This window comes from Sylvia atricapilla, chromosome 1 (genome assembly GCF_009819655.1).
Source record: "Sylvia atricapilla isolate bSylAtr1 chromosome 1, bSylAtr1.pri, whole genome shotgun sequence".
Classification (NCBI taxonomy): domain Eukaryota; kingdom Metazoa; phylum Chordata; class Aves; order Passeriformes; family Sylviidae; genus Sylvia; species Sylvia atricapilla.
Window position 1 is genome coordinate 153,088,010 of NC_089140.1, and position 17,722 is coordinate 153,105,731.

A 17,722-nucleotide genomic window follows, 5' to 3' on the forward strand; every position below is an offset into this window, starting at 1 on the left:
CTTTCTTTTCCTGTTCTTGTCTGCTGCGATGTTCATCACCATCATCTCTTCCTCTTCCTCCTCCTTCTCCTTCTCCTCCTCCTTCTCCTGCTCCTCCTCCTCAGATCCTCAGCCCTTGAAGACAGTATTAAACAGTACGAGCAGGATCTGGCCAGGAAGCTGTACCAGTCCCGGCAGTGGGCCCCTGCTCCCGGGGCCAGGCCAGCTCAGATGTCTAGCCCAGTGCAGAGTCACGCCTCGAGAATCCCTGGGTCAGGAGGCCAATCCAGGTGTGCACAGCCCCCTCCCCACAGCTGCATGCTCCTGTCTGTGTCCCCGTGCCCCCCTCCTGGGGCAGGAGGACATGGGAGTGGTCCCTGGTGCCCATTGCCCAGAGAACAGGGGGGGTGCTGGGGCTGTCTGATGGGGAGAAAGGAACAGACTCTCTGAGGGCTGGACCCACGTTTTCACAGCTATTTCACAGGATCCCAGAGTGGGGTTGGAAGGTTCCTTAAAGATGACCTTGTTCCACCCCCTTGCCATGGGCAGGGACACCTTCCATTAGAGCAGGTTGCTCAGGGTCCCATCCAGCCTGGCCTTCCATGATCTCCTGAGGGCTGAAGAGGGTCAAGGTGCAACACACAGAGCACAAAGGAGAGTAAAGCCCCCGAGGACTGATCCTGCTCGTGTGATCCTTGCAGTTTTGTCCCCAGCTCAGGTCACTGTCCTGTTGTGTGGCACTCTGGGACCGCCCGCAGCTCCTCAGTGTGTTGGTCCACAGCTCTGTGTGTTTGGCACATGTGATCACAGGTGTCCTCCTGCCTGCCTCGGGGACCCTCGAGGGCTTTGTTCCACCCGTCTGTGTCCAGCCCAGGGGCCCTGGCACTGCCCTGCCGCACACAGGTGGCACCTGTCCCCTCACCTGTCCCCTCACCTGTCCCCTCACCGACTGATGGCCTCTTCTCCCCACCCGTTCTGGGGCAGGATGAAGTCGCTGGAACAGGACGCTCTTAAGGCCCAGATGGTGATTGCCAAGTCCAAGGAGGGGAAGAAGCGCAGCACGCTGGAGCAGCTGGCAGAGGCCCCGTCCCCTGCTCCGACGCCGTCTCCAACGCCGCTGGAAGGTACTGGGCAGTTCCCTGCTGCCAGGGGAGACTGCTCCTGCAGCTCGACCCGCTCACAGGGAGAGCTGTGGGGAGCCATTCCCTCCTTCAGCCTGGTGAGAAGGTCTCTGGGGACATGGTGTGGCATCTCTCAGCACATGTGATGGCTCCTCAGGTAGAGGTGAGGTGCCAGGCTGGAAACACAACCAGCACCCTGATCTTCTGAAAAAGCAGTGAAGAGGTTGGGAGAGCAGAGTGTAGGGTGACACCATCACACTGAAATGCTGCTGAGGAAGGAGCTGGCTCAGGGGGAATGTCACACAGCCAGCCTGTCACTAACTGTGCTCTTCTGTCCCCTCTTGCAGATTGCAGCCCCAGGAACGTCACGTCCCCGGGAAGGCTGGTTGGTATTCTGCTTGCTTTTCTCACTTTTCCTTAACCCTGGATTCCCTGGTTACTCAGCTGTGCCTGGGAGCCGTGGGTCCCCACATAGTCCTTGAGCCAGGCCTGGCTGCATGGTGCAGGGAATGGTGAGGGGCCAGTGGATGGAACCTTGCCAAACTCCTTTCCTGCAGCTCCCATGGGACATCTGCTTTCTGTTTCCCTGTTTGATTATGTCATCCTTTCTGAGGTTCTTAATCTCCTCGTTCAGAAAGTTTTCCACCGTGGTCAGAAAGCCTTTCCCCGGGTTCAGAAAGCCTTTCACCATGCTCACAGGGCCTTTGCCTAGGTTCAGAAGGCCTTTTCCTGGGTTTGGAAAGCCTTTGCCCCAGGGTCAGAAAGCCTTTCCCCGGGTTCAGAAAGCCTTTCACCATGCTCACAGGGCCTTTGCCTAGGTTCAGAAGGCCTTTTCCTGGGTTTGGAAAGCCTTTGCCTCAGTTCTGAAAGCCTTTCAGTTTACTCCAGGGACTTGGGCCCTATGTTTCTACAACAGCACAAAACAAATCTTCAGCTGTAACCAGCATTTTCCTAACCCTGAGTAAATGCCATGGGACAGAACTGTAAGAATTGGTGAGACAGACCAGGGAAGGCAGGTGGGGAACAGCTGCACAGAGGGGCCCTTGTCCTGCCAGGTCACACCATAACACAGCTCTGGATTGAAATTCTGACTCTGCTCCAGCTATCAGAAATCAGGAATTTCCCCCCACCTGACTTGGTGTGCATTAGCATTTCACTGGAGCACGTGATGTTTCCTCTAGGACTCCAACCCCTGTCCTGCCACCAGAAGAGCTCCAAAGGCAGTGTCCCAGGGATGCCCCACGTTCCAGGCTCTCTCCAGGCACTCCTGCCTCTCCCTGAAGTTGTCCCTCTGCTTCTGCTGTGATCTCTGCTTAGATTGCTCAGCTTGCTGCTGCTTCTCCATCTGTTTCTCTCCCCTCACTCTCTGTTTCTTCCCTTCTGCTGTCCCTTCTAGTCAATGTCTGAAAAGAAGTTTGACTACCGGGAATTTGCTGCTATTCCTTCCTCCAAACCTGTTTACGAAATCCAGGTATAAACTGTGCATGCTGAGCCACTTCAGATAGGTCAGGACTTGGTTTGGTGAAGAGCTGAAGCTGAGGGATTTGGGGAACCCCTCTGCAGAGGCCTTGCCTGTGTAGGGGCAGTGACACCCTGCTGAAAACTGAGGACTTACTGGAGCCAAGTGGAATTAGGAAAGAGTTGGTCAAGGTGGTTTTAAAATGAACGACAAAAGCTTTGCAGATGTAAAACATCTGCATCTTCACCAGAATGGCTCCTGAAATATTTTTAAGTGAAAGATGAGAACTAAATGGGAAGAAAAGGTTATAGAAATGAGGGCTAGCAAATGGCAGATTGGAGCAGGTGTGAACTTCCAGCTGGGATGTGTCTGGTGTCCGAGGAGCAGCAGGGGTGCCTGTGCTCAGGCTGTGGCTCTGCTGTCAGTGAGCTGTGGAGTAAACACCTGGTTCTGAGAGTGAATGCCGTGGTGAGGTGCTTCTCCATCCTAAAATGGCCTGTTTTAAGCTGCTTTGTCATGGAATGCCAGCTCTGGAGGTGATCCTGGCCCCTGGCCCCTGCTCTGGGAACCAATCTCCTAGGGCTGGGAGCTGTAACTGCCTGGGTCAGTCAGTCACTGATGGCATTTGTGACAGCTGAATCGAGCAGATACGCTGTGTCTAAATGGCCTTAGGTGGGCTTTTTCAGTTTCACATACAGCCCATGAAGCAGATACCTGTGCATGCAGAGCCAGCAAGCACTGCCACACTTCACCTCACCATGGGGACACAGACCCCAGCCCAAGGGTGTCATTCCAAAGACAGGCTGAGCTGCAGTTTGAGGATTGTCAGGCAGTTTTATTTTATTGGGTGTCTGTTCTTCACTGGCACCTGTCCCTTGTGGTACTGCTCTGCTCCTGGAAGTCATGCATCATTGTCTTGGAGTACCTTGCTCTGGGATGTGCCCCTCTCCAGGGTCTGTTCCAGGCGAGTTGGGGGACTGCTTGAGCCCTGTGGCAGCTCTAGACCACCCAGATTTCCCCAGATGCAGCACTGGGACTTCATACAGCTGAGAAGATGCCTCCAAAGGAGGCTGAACCTGCAAATCCTCAGGCAACGACTGCAGGCCTCTCTCAGCAGTGCAGTAATTCATAGAATCCTGGGATGGTTTGTGTTGGAAGGGACCTTAAATTCCATCTCATTCCACCCCCTGCCATGGGCAGGAACACCTTCCACCATCCCAGGCTGCTCCAGGCCCTGTCCAACCTGGCCCTGGACACTGCCAGGGATGGGGCAGCCACAGCTGCTCTGGGAAACCTGTGCCAGAGCCTCACCACTCACAGGGAGAGGTTTCTCTCTCATATCCAAATAAATCTCCCCTCTTTCAGCTTAAAGCCTTTTCCTTCACTCTTCACAGTGCCTTTTGTGTTCCTCCCTCTCCTTCCCACACACAGGCCAGGCAGGGGCAGACTCAGGCATGAGGGGTTCCTGCTGGAGTCTCTGTCCCCACTGTGGCAGCTCCTGTCAGGGCAGCAGGGTGTCTGTAGGCTGCAGGAAGGGGGGGAATTACTGAGCACAGGTGTTCAAGATGTGAATGGTCACATCTGCTCTTCTCTTGCAGTCGCCTGATGCAGCTGATGACCTCAGACACGTCGATGACAGGAATAACTCAGGTAAGCCCAGGCCAGAGGGGTCATGGCTGCACCACTCACTCCCTGCTGTGGGTCCAGAGGGTTCCCCTTGGCTTGTGGAGCCACCCTGAGAACCTTCTGCTGCTTGAAGCAATGTCATGTTCTGTCTATTCTAGAATGAGAACTCCGTGCTCACCACGTTCATTTTGGGTAGGACATTTGCATTGTGCTCCAGTGGTGACTAATCTTCCCAGTGTGGTGTGTTACAAGCATGCCTGGTGTTCTCCAGTTTTGTGTCCTGGAGAATGGTGGTAGGAGGATGTGGCAGGGAAGTTTGGGCCTCTGTCACCTGCTGCAGGTGCACGATGTCCATCATTCTGGGGCTGTCTTGTGCCCCTTTTGCTGGAACAGGGGATCATGCAGGTAAATTCATCCCGGGACAGACTTGGAGCAGTTGGTGCTCCAGCACCTGGATGGCTCCAAGCTACACTCTGTGGGCATGGCCATCTTAATCAGCAGGAATTGGAGGAATTAAATCTGGATCTCTGGGCTGCCCAGCTGGGGTGTGTCTGCCTGTCCCCAGCTGTAACAGACTGAGACCCTCACCAGCTGGCTCCAGTGGCTGTAGCAGCACCATGGAGCTGGGCAGAGCCTGCCTGCTCTGTAGGAGCACTCCTGTTGCCTCTAAAATTTGGTGCTGGTTTGCTTCTACCCATTTTGCTTGTTTCACCCCTTTATTTGAAAAAAAAAAAACCAAAAAAACCCCAAAAGTTTCTTTTATCTTGACAAATTCCCCTGAGTACAGGCTGCATCCCAGACAGCTGACCCATGGCTGGGCTGTTTCCAGAAGGAAGTTCTGCTGTAGGACTCAACAGAAACTTACTTTCCTAGGAGCAGTATCTGTTCTTCATCCCTCAGAGTCATCCTCTGAGCTCTGTGTTATTCTCTTGAGGTTGTTTGTTCAGCCAGTGCAAGGAATTGAGAGGTCAGAGAAGGTCTGGGGAATACCAGCTGCTACTTAGGGCTCTCAGACCTCACTGTTGCCTGTCACTGCTCTGTTGGGCCCCCAAGTGGGATCAAAGCCAGACAGAAAAGAGTGTGGTGCTCATCAAGTAACTAATGGACCCAAAGTAAAGCTTAAATCGCCTGTGATGTGTGTGAGGCACAAAGAAAAGAAGCAGCTTTTCCCACATCTTCTGGAAAGGATGGCAGGTGAAGATGCCAGGAAGCTCTTGGCATGGGACCAAGCTCTCCTGGCTTTTTTAGGGCCCCCCATCCCATCCCATCCCATCCCATCCCATCCCATCCCATCCCATCCCATCCCATCCCATCCCATCCCATCCCATCTCACTCTCCCAGGTAGTGCAGCATTCCAGCCACCATAATCAAAATTGTCCTGGATCATGGAATTAGGGTTTTTGATTCACAGCACTTCTTAAACTTTGTGCTAGCAAACCATTATATCAGGAACTCAGAAAATCCAACTGCAGGAAAGACATCTCACTCCTCCCAGCACACCCTTCTCCTCTTGTCCATGCAGGAACAGTTCTTTCCATTCTCTGGTCTCACTTCATGGTCATCATCTCTTCAATGTATTTAAAAGCCTCACTGTAAGGTTTCCATGAGGCTGTGGAGTTGCTGAACTGCAGAGCAGCATTTCTAGGGTGGAACCAAGCACTGTGTCATCCTGTTATGGCATAACTTCTCCACATCACCTGGGGACTTTCGCTTCCCAGTCCTTGAACCCTCAGCTTCCAGGAATTCCCCTGATGACTGTGGGTTGCTCCTGTTACTGGAAACCTGCTTCTAGGATGTGAGGAGCAGCTTTTGTCCCTGTGGTCTCTGCCCACCTGGGCTGTCTGGTGTTTGCAGCAGCTTCCACAGGAATGTGCCTCCTCATCCTGCACCCGGCCTAATTGCTGCTGGGTAATGAACTTGGCAGTTCTTGCACTCCAGAGGTGTTCTCTCTGCCGTCTTGTGGCTCTAATTTACGCCTGTCCAGCCCTTTCAGCCACATCACTGCTCCAAAGACTTGCATCCATCCTTTCCTTCTCCAGACCTGCATTTCACAGGTTCTTTCCCACCAAAATGCCAACATTTCACAAAAGTGGGATCTCTGGATTCGTACCAGTGGCAATGCCTGTGTTTTCCTCCAGTATTTCCTGTTTTCTCTCAGGATGGGAACCGTGTAAGTGAGGCCTGTACTGGTTCAGGATACACCAGGATCTTCTTTGGCTGGAAGTTGGTTCTTAGGGTTAGACCATGAGAAACAGGGAAAATGAGCTTGTAGAGATGAATATTCTCAGTTTTCTGGGCTCATCTATTGTGTAGGCAAGTCTTGAACGAGGTGTATCTGCATCAGCAATGGAATGAGCCTCTGTAAAACTGTCCAGATGTTTTAGAATTTCCATGGAGTGTTGTGATACCAAGTTCCACAATGAGGCATTTTATTTACCTTGTTTCTGGATAACTCCGTTGTATCTTCTGGGATGCAGTGAGCGAGTGTCTCCTTTGCTCTGTCTGTGCCAGTCCCATCAGCCAGCAGAGAGCAGCAGTTCCCCTCTTCCCAGGCTGGTTCCTCTGCGTGGCAACAATTCCCACACTCACCTGGACCTTTTTATTTCATTGGTGTCTAAAGTGGAGGAAGGGACCAGGGCTGCCTGCAGTCTGTGCAGGAGGGGAGGACATTCTGAACTGTGCTCTCCCATCTTCTCCAGTACCTAAACTTCAAAGTGAAATGCCTTTTATTGTCATCCAGTGGTGTAAAAATGAACTTACTGAGTCAGCACAAGGTTCTGGCTATTCTGGGGCGTGAAGGGAGCCACTGGGAGTGCCAGAAAAGAGGAAATGCACAAAGTACTTCCTTCCAGAATTGCTCCAGGCTGCAGCCATCAGTGGGTTTGCACTTTCTAAGACAGAGGATTTGATTTTAGAGTTCTTTCTTGAATCCTTTCACATTTGCAGTAAATTGCCCGTTCCATGTCATTTTACTCCTCAACTGTATAGATCATGATGCACTTTGTTAAAATTGAGTCTCACTTGACTCCCTGATACAGCTTGGTGGCATCAGTAGTCTCCCCTGATACAGCCTTCATCACTCCTCCTCCTTCCAGTTGTAAGATGCTGCCCCAGGTACAAGTCCTGGCTGCTGGGTCCTGTGGCAGCACCTTCCTGCCCTTTTCCTGGGGTGTAAGTACTTATTGATTGGCCCACTAAAGCTGCCCCACTTGTTTTCAGTAGAGCTTTTCCCAGGGTACAATCCAAATGTTTTAAAGCTTGGTGTGCTGTGTGGGGATCACTAAACCTGCATGTTTGGAGGCTCCTTTGGCCTAAGAGGGGCTCAAAGGACCGACTTCTCTCTGAGCCATGGGATTTCCTCCCCCACCCACCCAGGCTGGATTTCTATCTTCATGTTGCCCATGTGTTGCTTTTTTACCTGTGTGCCTTGTCTGAGGATCAGTCACCTGCTTCCAAAGCCCAGCACAGGCTGGGAGGGCTGGGAGTGCTCAGCTGACAGAAGAGAAGGCTCTGGGGAGCCTAAAAGGGCTACAAGAGAGCTGGAGAGGGACTTTCTGCATGGCCCAGAGTGACAGGACAAGGGGGAATGGCTTCCCACTGCCAGAGATCTGCATCTGGAGCAGAGGGACACAGGGCACAGCAGACTGAGCCTTCCAGCTGACAGATTTTCATGGATTTCTCTGTTGGAGGCTCTCTGCTGCATCCAAAGGCTTTAGAGAGATTTCCCAGGAGCCCACTTGCACTTGAAGCTCATGGATTGCCTGTGACCTCCTGGGCAGTCTTTCCAGCAGACACTGGAGTGGTAATTCCCTGCCCCAAGGACCAAGGCTTGTGAATGTGAGGCTGCTCCCATCTGTCTGTGGAGATCTCATCCCCTCAGTCTTCCTGGTCAGGAAAGTCACCTGTCCCTGCAGTCCTGACCTGTGAGCTCTGCTCAGCTCCTCAAGCCTCTCAGGTGCAGCTCCCTGCATCCAGCTGGGCACTGGCACAGAGGGTGACCCTCACCTCATTTGCCCCTGTCCCTCCCCAAGGGTCTGGATCCTCCCATCCCGACCCTTCAGGCACAGGAACTGTCCCACCGTGTCTCTGTGGTGCCCATAAGTTCAAAGCCCTCCTGACCACCTGGGCCAGTCTCTGACCAAAGATGCTCCTCCCTCTTCCTGACAGAGGGACCCCTCAGCCCCCTGCAGACCTGGGCCAGGGTGGGTCCATGGTCTGGAGAGCAGAAGCATTTTAGGACACTTGAATTTTCATACAGCTTGGCACTTCCAGTCATGTCCAATGAATGATGGGTGTTACAGGCAGGTGTCTTCTCACCCATGGCATTTCCTTCCCAGGAGCCATAATGGTCACTGCGTGAGCTACAGGAAGGTCTGGGCATGGGGTTTCTGTGAGTGACTCAGACCAGTGCTGCCCCAAATCTAGTGCCTGGGAATACCCTGGAACACTCCCTGAAAGTGTTCAAGGCCAGGCTGGACAGGGCTTGGAGCAGCCTGATCTAGTGGAAGGTGTCCCTGCCTGTAGCAGGGGGTGGAACGAGATGAGCTTTAAGGTTCTTCCCTACACAAACCATTCTGTCATCCTCAGATAGCCTTAACGTCTGCATTAACTGTGCCAGCTGTGTGCTGCCAGACTCACAGCATGGTTTGGCGAGGAAGGGACTTGGCAGATCACCCAGTCCTTCCCTCTGCCCTGAGCAGGGATTCCTTCCATCAGACGGGCTTGCTGCAAGCCACAGCTGCTCTGGGCAGCCTGTGCTAGGGCCTCACCCCCTTCACAGGGAAGGATTTCTTCTCATGCTTTCCTAACTTAACCCCGCGCTTTGTCTTCAGATCTAAAGGTCTCCTGTCATTGCAGTTCCCCGGGAGCAGGATGGGCAGCCAGAGGAGGAGGACACACTGGGAACACGGGATCCAGCAGCAGCAGCCCCCTCAGCCCTGGAGGACATGGCCCTGTACAGCAGCAAGCGGAAGCTCCGGCACAGCCGGCGCAGTTTGGAGACCGCTGTCCCCACATAGGTGACCTGACACACCTGGGCAATGGACTGGCCTGGCACAGCCCTCCCGAGCTTCCTGTGCTCCAGGGACAGCACCAGGCTGCCCCCCTGCCTACAGACTCTGGATGGGACCTGAGCTTCCCGTGAGCTCTGTGGCCAGCTGACTCCTCTGAGGCTGTGAACCGCCCTCGTTTCTCATCCAGCAGTGCGCTGGGGCACGTCCCAGAACTGGGACAACACTGGACTGACTGCTGGCAGCTGGAGAGGAAGTGTGGCCAGGACAGTGGGCAGCTTGTTAGCCTGTAAATACTGTGTGTGGGGAAGGGTAGGACAGGGAGAATGTAGGAGTGTGAGAGCGTGTTGGGTTCCAGCTGTTACTGCCTCAACTTGGGTTTTGCAGTGGTTAAAAGGAGCTTCTCCTCTGGTGGGAATCAGGAGGAAGGTCCAACCTGCCTTTACTCCTATTTAATTTCCAGTCTTTTGCCAAAAAGCATCTCCTCCCACCTCCTGCACTGTGTCACCTCACTTCCCTTTGGGAGTGTTTGGGAATGGGAAGCTTGGAGGCAAAAAGAAGAGGAAAAAAAGAAAAAAACCCACCAGAATTCCATCAAAGTGCCTCCCTCTGCCACTGACACTCTGTGCTCAAGGAAAACAGAGCCAGCTCTCTGCCACCTGCCTCTATCCTGGTGGGACACTGCCTGGGGACAGGTCCCTCACTGGATGGTCACGTCCCCCTTTTGTCACACCGGTGTGAGCCATTCCACGAGCACACAAGTGCAGGCGTTTCCTCCTGTAGGACTGGGGCTGAACTGGGGCAAGAGGCGACAGCCGTAGCAGGGTGTAAGGGGTGTGTGACAGCAATGGGGAGCAGGACAATGGGGGTAGGACACGATGGCAGAGGTGGGAGGTGTGACAGCAGGTACCTTAGGTGGGTAGAGTTCAGGAACTGGGGATGGGTAGAATGTGGCGTTGCTGGGGTCAGGTTGGGAGTCAGAGGATCTTACACATGGGAGATACTGGTGGGGAGTGCACAGGGGCCACGCTGGCTGTAGGGTGGAGTGGGATTTCACGGGGTGCCTGCTGTGGGCTGGCAGGGAGCACCAGGAGCACCACAGAGCTGGGTGGGGCTGGCCTGTGCCTTGCAATAACTACACAGTTCCACTTTGCCAGCTCATTGGCTTCAGGCCCCTTTCCATGGAGGACAGGGAAAATGCACGTTTGCCCATGCAAGATGGAAAAAGGAAAATGAGAAATGAGTGAGGGGGAGTCCTGGTTTCCACGTGTGGGACAAGGGCTGTGAGCAGGTTCTGTATCAAGGGAGCTCTGCCAATGTGGAGGTCACAGCTGCTGCTCCTGACTCTGCCATCAGCCTCTGCTGCCACTAGTGAGGGGAAACAACCCTTTTCTTTTTCTTTTTTTCACTGCCTCTAACCGTGAGGAAGGTCCAAGCTCGGCACAGTCCCATTCTCTGTCCATTGGTGCTCTCTGATTCCCCAGTAAGACCAGGGTTGGACCTTGAGCCTCACAGTGGCTGTGCAGTCACAGGCACATCTCTTGTACGTTTGCTGAAGGAAAGAGCTGGATGCAGTTTTTTGGGTGCAGTTTTTCAGTTGAGCCTCTCCTTTCATGCCAAAATCCAGCGGATCATTTTAACTGACTCTGTATGTTTTGATTTTACAGACGTGTGAAGGGGGAACTCTTGATAATCTCACACTGCAGCTGCAGCTGCTTCCATCATCAGCAATCTGAGCTTTTCCTTTTAAATCTAATTTTAGCATTTGCTTTTTAACAACAGCAGTTTTGGAAACAATCCTGGCTGGGTTTTGGTGACTAACTTGTGATTCTTCTCTCCTTTCCCTGTGCGGTACCTGGTGCCAGGCTCTGGATTCTCTCCTGTTCTCTCCCAAGAGACTCCGAGGGAAAATTAGCGCATCAAGACTGTAACTAGTGAAATTTGTACAACCAAAGAAATCTATTTTGTGGTTCAAGGATAATAAAGTTTACTTTACATTTTAGAGCCTTTAGTCACAGTGGTTTGCCCTGTGTGAGGTCTACAATTTCAGTATCAGCACTTTGGTGGTGGTTATTACTCACCGCATGTACCAGCAAAGATGCTCCTGCTTTTGTGTTCCTGCTTTTGGGAGCAGAAATTCATGCACACCCAAATTACTGCCAGCTGTGAGAGAATCAATATTCAGGGATGTGGCAATATTCAGGGATGTGGGGAAAAAAGTGGTATGAAACACAGTGATGCCTGCAAGATCTTCAGTCTCTTGGCTTTCCTCACTTGGCTGTGTTAAAAAAAGAAAAAAAAAAAAAAAAAGGCAACAAAAAAAAACCAAAACAAACAAACAAACAAAAAAAAAAAAACACGCTATTTTGTTTACATTATTAAAGTTTTTAAAAATAGTTTGACTGGTAAAAACCAACCCCATTTCCAGTAGCTCAGATGGGCACCATGCTGTGCCACCCCAGGGAAAGGAGCAGTCTCAGAAGAGGGTGGGGATTTCCTTTTCCTAGAGCCAGGGTAGTGCCAGACCTCAGCCTCATTCTCCCAGCTGTGTGACAGGTACAGCTGGAAGAGGTGCCTTGGCTGTGCCTCATGGAACGTGAGGAACAGCCGTGTTCTTGGTCAACATGAGACTTCAGGAGTCTGAACCACAAGCCTCGCACAGGCTCTGTCCATGGCTCCTTTGCTGCATTTCAGGTCTCTCTTCTCTCCCCACTCCGTTTCCTTGGGCCAGGTTTACTACCAGGTTTCTCTCTTTGTGTGTATAATTGGCCCACTACAACGGAACCCTGGTTAGGTCGTAGGAAGTAGTTACCCCTTCAGACAAAAGCAAACACAGAAGCAACATCAATGGAAATTGTTTTATTTAGGGATTGTTTATGTAGGGTTGGAACGAGATGGTCTTTAAGACCCCTTCCAACCGCAACCGTGCTATGATTCTATGGTTTTTATATAAATGGGAACAGAAATAACCCAGATCAGTATATAGGGAGAATGCAAATATCTCCAAGGTTGCACAGGCAAAGATCAGAGCACAGCTGGCTGGGTTGAAAGGTTTTGCAAGAAACACTTTTGCAGCTGACTGCCAAGTGCAGCAGCAGCGATTCACAGCTGGGCTCTGGGAGATGGAGGGGTAGGAAATGTGAGGACACAATCCCGGTGTGAAGGTGTGAACCTGCACAGCCTACCCCTCTGATCCTGCTAAATGCAAGTTTTCTTGGTTTCTGGAGCCAATCCTGTCTGGTATGGTATGTAACGGGAAGGATTACATTGTTCCTTCCCGGCACTTCCCTCCATATATAACAGCAGGCAGGTGTCTGGAATTACTGTAGGAGTCTCTTCAAAGACTGTCTGCCGACAGAGAGGAGGGGCTGTCATGGAAGCTGCAAACCACCACAAATTTACCTGTTCCTCAGCTCTGAGAAGCTGGCCCTTGGAATACCTGCCATAACGGAGGCTGGAGAATGTTGGTTTCCAGTCTTGCCCACCGGCCACCAGCTGCTTCTGGAGACAAACGGCTGGACGAGATGAAGCTGTGGTTGTAACTCAGTGCCATTTTTGCTGCTGCTACGTGTAGTTTTTGTTGATTCTGTGCTTACAGCGACTATTAGTGACACACATGGAGCACCAAGAGACCCAAATGCCGGAGCATTGCAGAACCTCCCTCAACACAGCGACCACTGCCACCACCACAGAAGTTTTCTTTGGCTATCTCTGGGCCTTGGCCAAAGCCACTTCACCGGCTTCAGGTCCTTTTGTCCTGGTGCAACCCATCGCCATGGATATTAACCGGGTTGGTGGAGGAGTCAGGAAGAGCTGCAGCTCCCCGGAGGGCAGAGGAGGGACCCGGCGGGGCCGGAGCGCTGGCGGGCACCGGCGGCGTGTGGCTTAACAACAGCTTGTGTGTGTGGCACCGGGCTGGGGCCCTGGCTGTGCAGGGACCGGCAGGACCGGAGAGGATGGGCCGGGAGCGGACCCAGAGCAGCGGCACCGCCGGGGACTGACCGGGCCGGGAACGGGACCCAGAGCGGCGGCACCGCCGGGGATTGACCGGGCCGGGCCGAGAGCTGGACCCAGAGCGGCGGCACCGCCGGGGACTGACCGGGCCGGGCCGGGCCGGGCCGGGAGCGGACCCAGACCGGCCTGACGCTGTCACGTGACGCTGCGTGCTGACGCTCCCCTGTGACGCCATCACGTGGCGCAACAATGACGCTTCCCTGTGACGCAGCAGGGACGCAGAAATGACGCAGAAGTGACGCCATCACGTGACGCAGGAATGACGTAGCAGTGACGCCGTCACGTGACGCAGCAGTGGCGCAGCAGGGACGGGCGCGGCCGGGCCAGGCCCAGTCCGGTAATGGCGAGCGGATCCCGGCAGAGGATCCTGGAGCGGGGGAATGGAAACGGCTCCGGGAGCGGCTCAGCGCCCGTGCTGCGCATCGCCAGTGAAAAGGTGCAGTTCTCTGCCTGCAGAAACCATTTACCTGCAGTTGTGGTGAATTCTCATTTATTTAATAGCCTTAATATCCTTAAACCAGCATTCTAAATCAGCACCCCCTGTGCAGTGAGGCTGTTTCTCTTCAGGGAGGACAGAGGAGACACACAGTGCACCTGACTGCAAATTCTTGTTTGCCTTCTCCACACGCTGCAGCACTAGTTTGTCTGAATCACGGAATTAGAGAGTGAGCTGAGTTGGAAGGGACCCGCAGGGATCATCGAGTGCAGCTCCTGGCACTGCACAGGACCATCCCCAGACTCACACCATGTGCCAAAGAGCATTGTCCAGATACCTCTTGAACTCTCCAGGCTTGGCTCTGTGACCACTGCTCTGGGGAGCCCGTTCCAGTGCCCACCCACCCTCTGGGTGAAGAACCTTTTCCTAATATCCAACCTAACCCTCCCCTGACACAACTTCAGGCCATTCCCTTGGTTCCTACCACTGGTAACCACAGAGAAGAGATCAGTGTCTGCACCTCGGCCCCTAATAAGAAATTTTCAGACTGTGATGAGTCTGGGCTGGAAATTAAAACGTGTCTCCCATGAGGATTGAAGATGGAAGCTCTGCCAGTGCAGGGATGAGCTCTGGCTCTGGATACCCTTGTTCTTGTGAGGGAACATTAACTGGCCAAGCCAAGCAGGTCTGGATTTTCTCTTACTCAGGTCATACTGGGTGTTCCGAATCCCTCCTGTCTGCACGGGGAGGTGTGGTCAGAGGTTAAGGCCAGGTGACCTGATCCTAGGACCTACCTTCCTTAGGTCAAGGACCCTTCCTGGGCTTTTCCCCAGAAGGAAAGGATGGCCATCAGGGTTGAACACTGGTAAACAAAAAACCAGCAAACCCTCACAACAACTTCATGCCCTGGTACCGAAACAGTGCTGCTGTATAAATATAACACTGATTCTTTGCAGATTATTTGCCATCAGCCCCATTAATAGAGGACAGTTTCTTTTAAAAAAGCAAACAACTTCCAACAGTGAAACTCTGCAAGACCATATTCTGTTCCCACTCCCAGAGTTCCACTCAGATGTCAGTTCTGCTTGTTAGGATAATGTGAGAGTTCTCCATTCTTTACAATAAAAAGTCACTGTGAGGAACTAGGGGGGGGTGAGTCGTACAACCACTGAAGAGACTCTTCCGATTCTGTCAGCAGAGCAGGGAGTGGGAATTGGATTAGGGACCTGTGGGTTGAGTGACTGAGCCTGCAGTCACTGCAAAAAAAAAAATAGCTCAGTGCTCAGTGCCAGTCAGTGCCTGGGACTCCTTGGAATGGCATAAAAACAGGCAGATCATGTTAAACAGCATCAGAACAGACAGATAAAGGGAGAAACAAAGCTGCACTTAACCCAGATAATCTGATATGTACAAATGCAGAGCCTGAACAGATCAAACCCAAGTAGCAGCAGGGATGAGTCATCAGTGTGGAGTCAAGGGGAAGATTCACCACCTTCTGCATTATCAAAGAGCCTGTGGATCTGCACTGCTAAAGAAGCGACTCTGGAATGAGTTCCTGTTCTCCAGATTACCTTGTCTCTGCTCGTGGCACCTTTGGGGCAGGTAATGTGTCTGTTCCTTGCATTCTTGCAGCGATTACAGTGGGCCACTGGATGTAGCCAGGGGCCAAGTGTGGCAGCCCCAGAATTATGGATGTTTTGGGTGGGAAGGGACCTCAAAGCCCATCACATCCCACCTTTCACTATCCCAGGCTGCTCCAAGCCCTCTCCAACCTGGCCTTGGACACTTCCAAGGATAGGCAGCCTCAGCTTCTCTGGGCACCCTGTGCCAAGGCCTCACCACCCTCAGAGGGGAGAACTTCCTCTCAGTATCCCATCTGAACCTGAAGCCAGCTCCCATCAGGTCAGATTTCCATGATTTCAATTTTAAAATCATGGAATCACAGAACCATATGGTCACAATAGACCTGTAAGAGCATCAAGACCAACCAGCAGCCTAGCACCACCACGGTCACCACTACACCATGTGCTTGAGTGCCATAATCTCCACGGGCTTTGAGTTCTGTGGCACTCGAGGACACAAATTTGTGCAGTGCTGAGGCCCCTGGCAGTGCTCCTGTTCAGGCTGTTGCCAAAGCTGAGGGCTGGAGCATGACCCCAGCATGACCTGACATGTGAGCTGTGCTGGTTCCTGGGGAGAGGAGTGCAGCAGAGCTCTGCCTGCTGCTGCCCACCTGCTCAGGGTGTTCACTGCCGTGCTCTGCTGGCACCAGGAGCTGCAGTGGAGCAGAGGCAGCCACCACAATCTGAAATTAGGTCTCACACTCATTCCACACGCTTTGTTTTACCCCCATGTCGTTATCCAGACATCATCAATCTGGGACACGAGTGTCCCTTGTTTGCAGAGGGAGCCTAGTAAAACACGGGTGACAAACAGTAATTACCCAGATTACTGCCCTAATCCAGTGTAACAATGCAAACGCATTGTAACTCATGAAAACCAAACAAACACCACTTACACATGTACTTTGCATTTACAGTGAAAGAAGATTCTCTAAAATAACCAATATTATCTTGGAAACAATACAAGAAAATAAACACAACCAACATTCAGAATAGAAAAGCAGCAAAACTTTATTACTAATTCCCAAGTGGAGGGATGCAGGCCTTTTATTCCATTAGGAATAGCTTTAAAACCAGCAATTCCAGGTAATAATCACTCTGGAGTGCAAAGAAATGGGGTCAGGAGAAGTCAAACCTACTCTAATAAAATGCTGGTGATGTGTTTGTGTACACAGCAATAGTGAAACTGAAAGTAGAAGCATCCTGTTTGATATTCAGATTTAAAAGTTAGTTTTGAAAAGCTGGAACAGAAAAGGTCCACAAACACCATTTAACTGATGAGGAAAAGAGAAAATGAGAAGATTTAAATGTTACTATTTAATAGTGAGAAGACTGGAAGGTGATAATTATATTTACGTTACTGAGAAGTACTTAGTCAAATACAGGTTGTGAGGCTTAATACATTAGTATTAGTATTAAGCCTTAGAAGTACATTAGACTGGTGTGAGATAAAGGCTGAAGCAAGAGCACAGGGGGTAGTTCTGACCCACAAACTCTGTGAAGGCCAATGTGTTTTCACTGGGGTTTCTCTCACGTAATAACATCTCAGAATAACACCCAGGTCCCTGCAGGCTGATAGAATCTAAAAGCCAAAGTTCACAAAGATTTTAAGTTTCTTTACAGTTTGTTCCAGACTCTTACTACAAGTCATCATTATTTAGGGATAAAAGGTTTGTAAAGCCACACTGAAACCTTAGAGAAAAACGAATGAAACAGTTTTAAACCTGAATTTTTGAGGGATTTCACCAATTCATATTTCAGTATCATACAGGGAAAAAACTCCAAACTCATTGAAGCTGGCCTTCCTTACAGGAAGGAATGGTTCAGCTCATTCTGAATCACAGTTTCAGACCAGGGGCACTTCTTACCCAATCTAAATTTATATCTGAGATGCCAGATAGATGGTGTAGCTCCCTTGTATCAGTGGCGTTCAATTACAGTTGATCTTTTTGGTCTGGAAGGTCCGAATTGCCCCCATGAAGGTAGTGACACCATTCCAAGGTCTATGAGATGAGCATGATGCAGCCATCAGCATGGTGCTGATGCAGCCACCTCTGTAGTAGTCACCAGTGTTCAGTCTGATAGATCCTGCCTTAAATAGCCATATCATAACCATGACCAGCAGTGTCAATCGTTTTGGGGGCCTCAGAACAGATCCTTTGCAGTTTCCTGATGACAGAACAGGTACATCAAAGATGTAAACAAAGACAACACTACATTCCATTAGAGAGCAGAAGTGTTGTGTCCACAGGGAGGAAAAGCCAAGCAGCTGAGGAATCGCTACCTCAATTCCAGTGCCTGAAGGGGCTCCAAGAGACGTGGACTTTAGACAAGGACCTAGAGTGACAGGACAGAGGGAATGGCTTCCCACTGCCAGAGGTGAGTTTAGTTGGGATGTTGGAAAGAAATCCTTCTCTGTAAGGGTGGTGTGGCACAGGGTGCCCAGAGAAGCTGTG

General features: G+C 51.6%; 1 protein-coding gene and 1 long non-coding RNA gene across 3 annotated transcripts in view; one reads left to right on the forward strand and one right to left on the reverse strand.

Annotated features, from left to right (window-relative positions):
* SCRIB (scribble planar cell polarity protein) overlaps positions 1–11,196 on the forward strand; it is a 108,117-nt gene extending 96,921 nt beyond the window's left edge. The window contains exons 41-46 of one of the 2 annotated variants that reach the window (XM_066337751.1): positions 105–269; positions 964–1,103; positions 1,448–1,485; positions 2,497–2,571; positions 4,158–4,209; positions 9,043–11,196. In XM_066337751.1, the coding sequence (XP_066193848.1) occupies positions 105–269; positions 964–1,103; positions 1,448–1,485; positions 2,497–2,571; positions 4,158–4,209; positions 9,043–9,203 (631 nt within the window). In that variant the 3' untranslated portion in view covers positions 9,204–11,196. The remainder of the gene's footprint in view (positions 1–104; positions 270–963; positions 1,104–1,447; positions 1,486–2,496; positions 2,572–4,157; positions 4,210–9,042) is intronic. The other variant, XM_066337743.1, reaches the window with a different exon arrangement.
* An 842-nt stretch (positions 11,197–12,038) lies between these two features.
* LOC136375354 (uncharacterized) lies at positions 12,039–13,306 on the reverse strand. The gene is made up of 2 exons (XR_010746070.1): positions 12,634–13,306; positions 12,039–12,542 (listed from the first exon to the last, which is right to left on the reverse strand). It is a non-coding gene; the product is annotated as an uncharacterized lncRNA (long non-coding RNA).
* Positions 13,307–17,722: the final 4,416 nt, after the last annotated feature.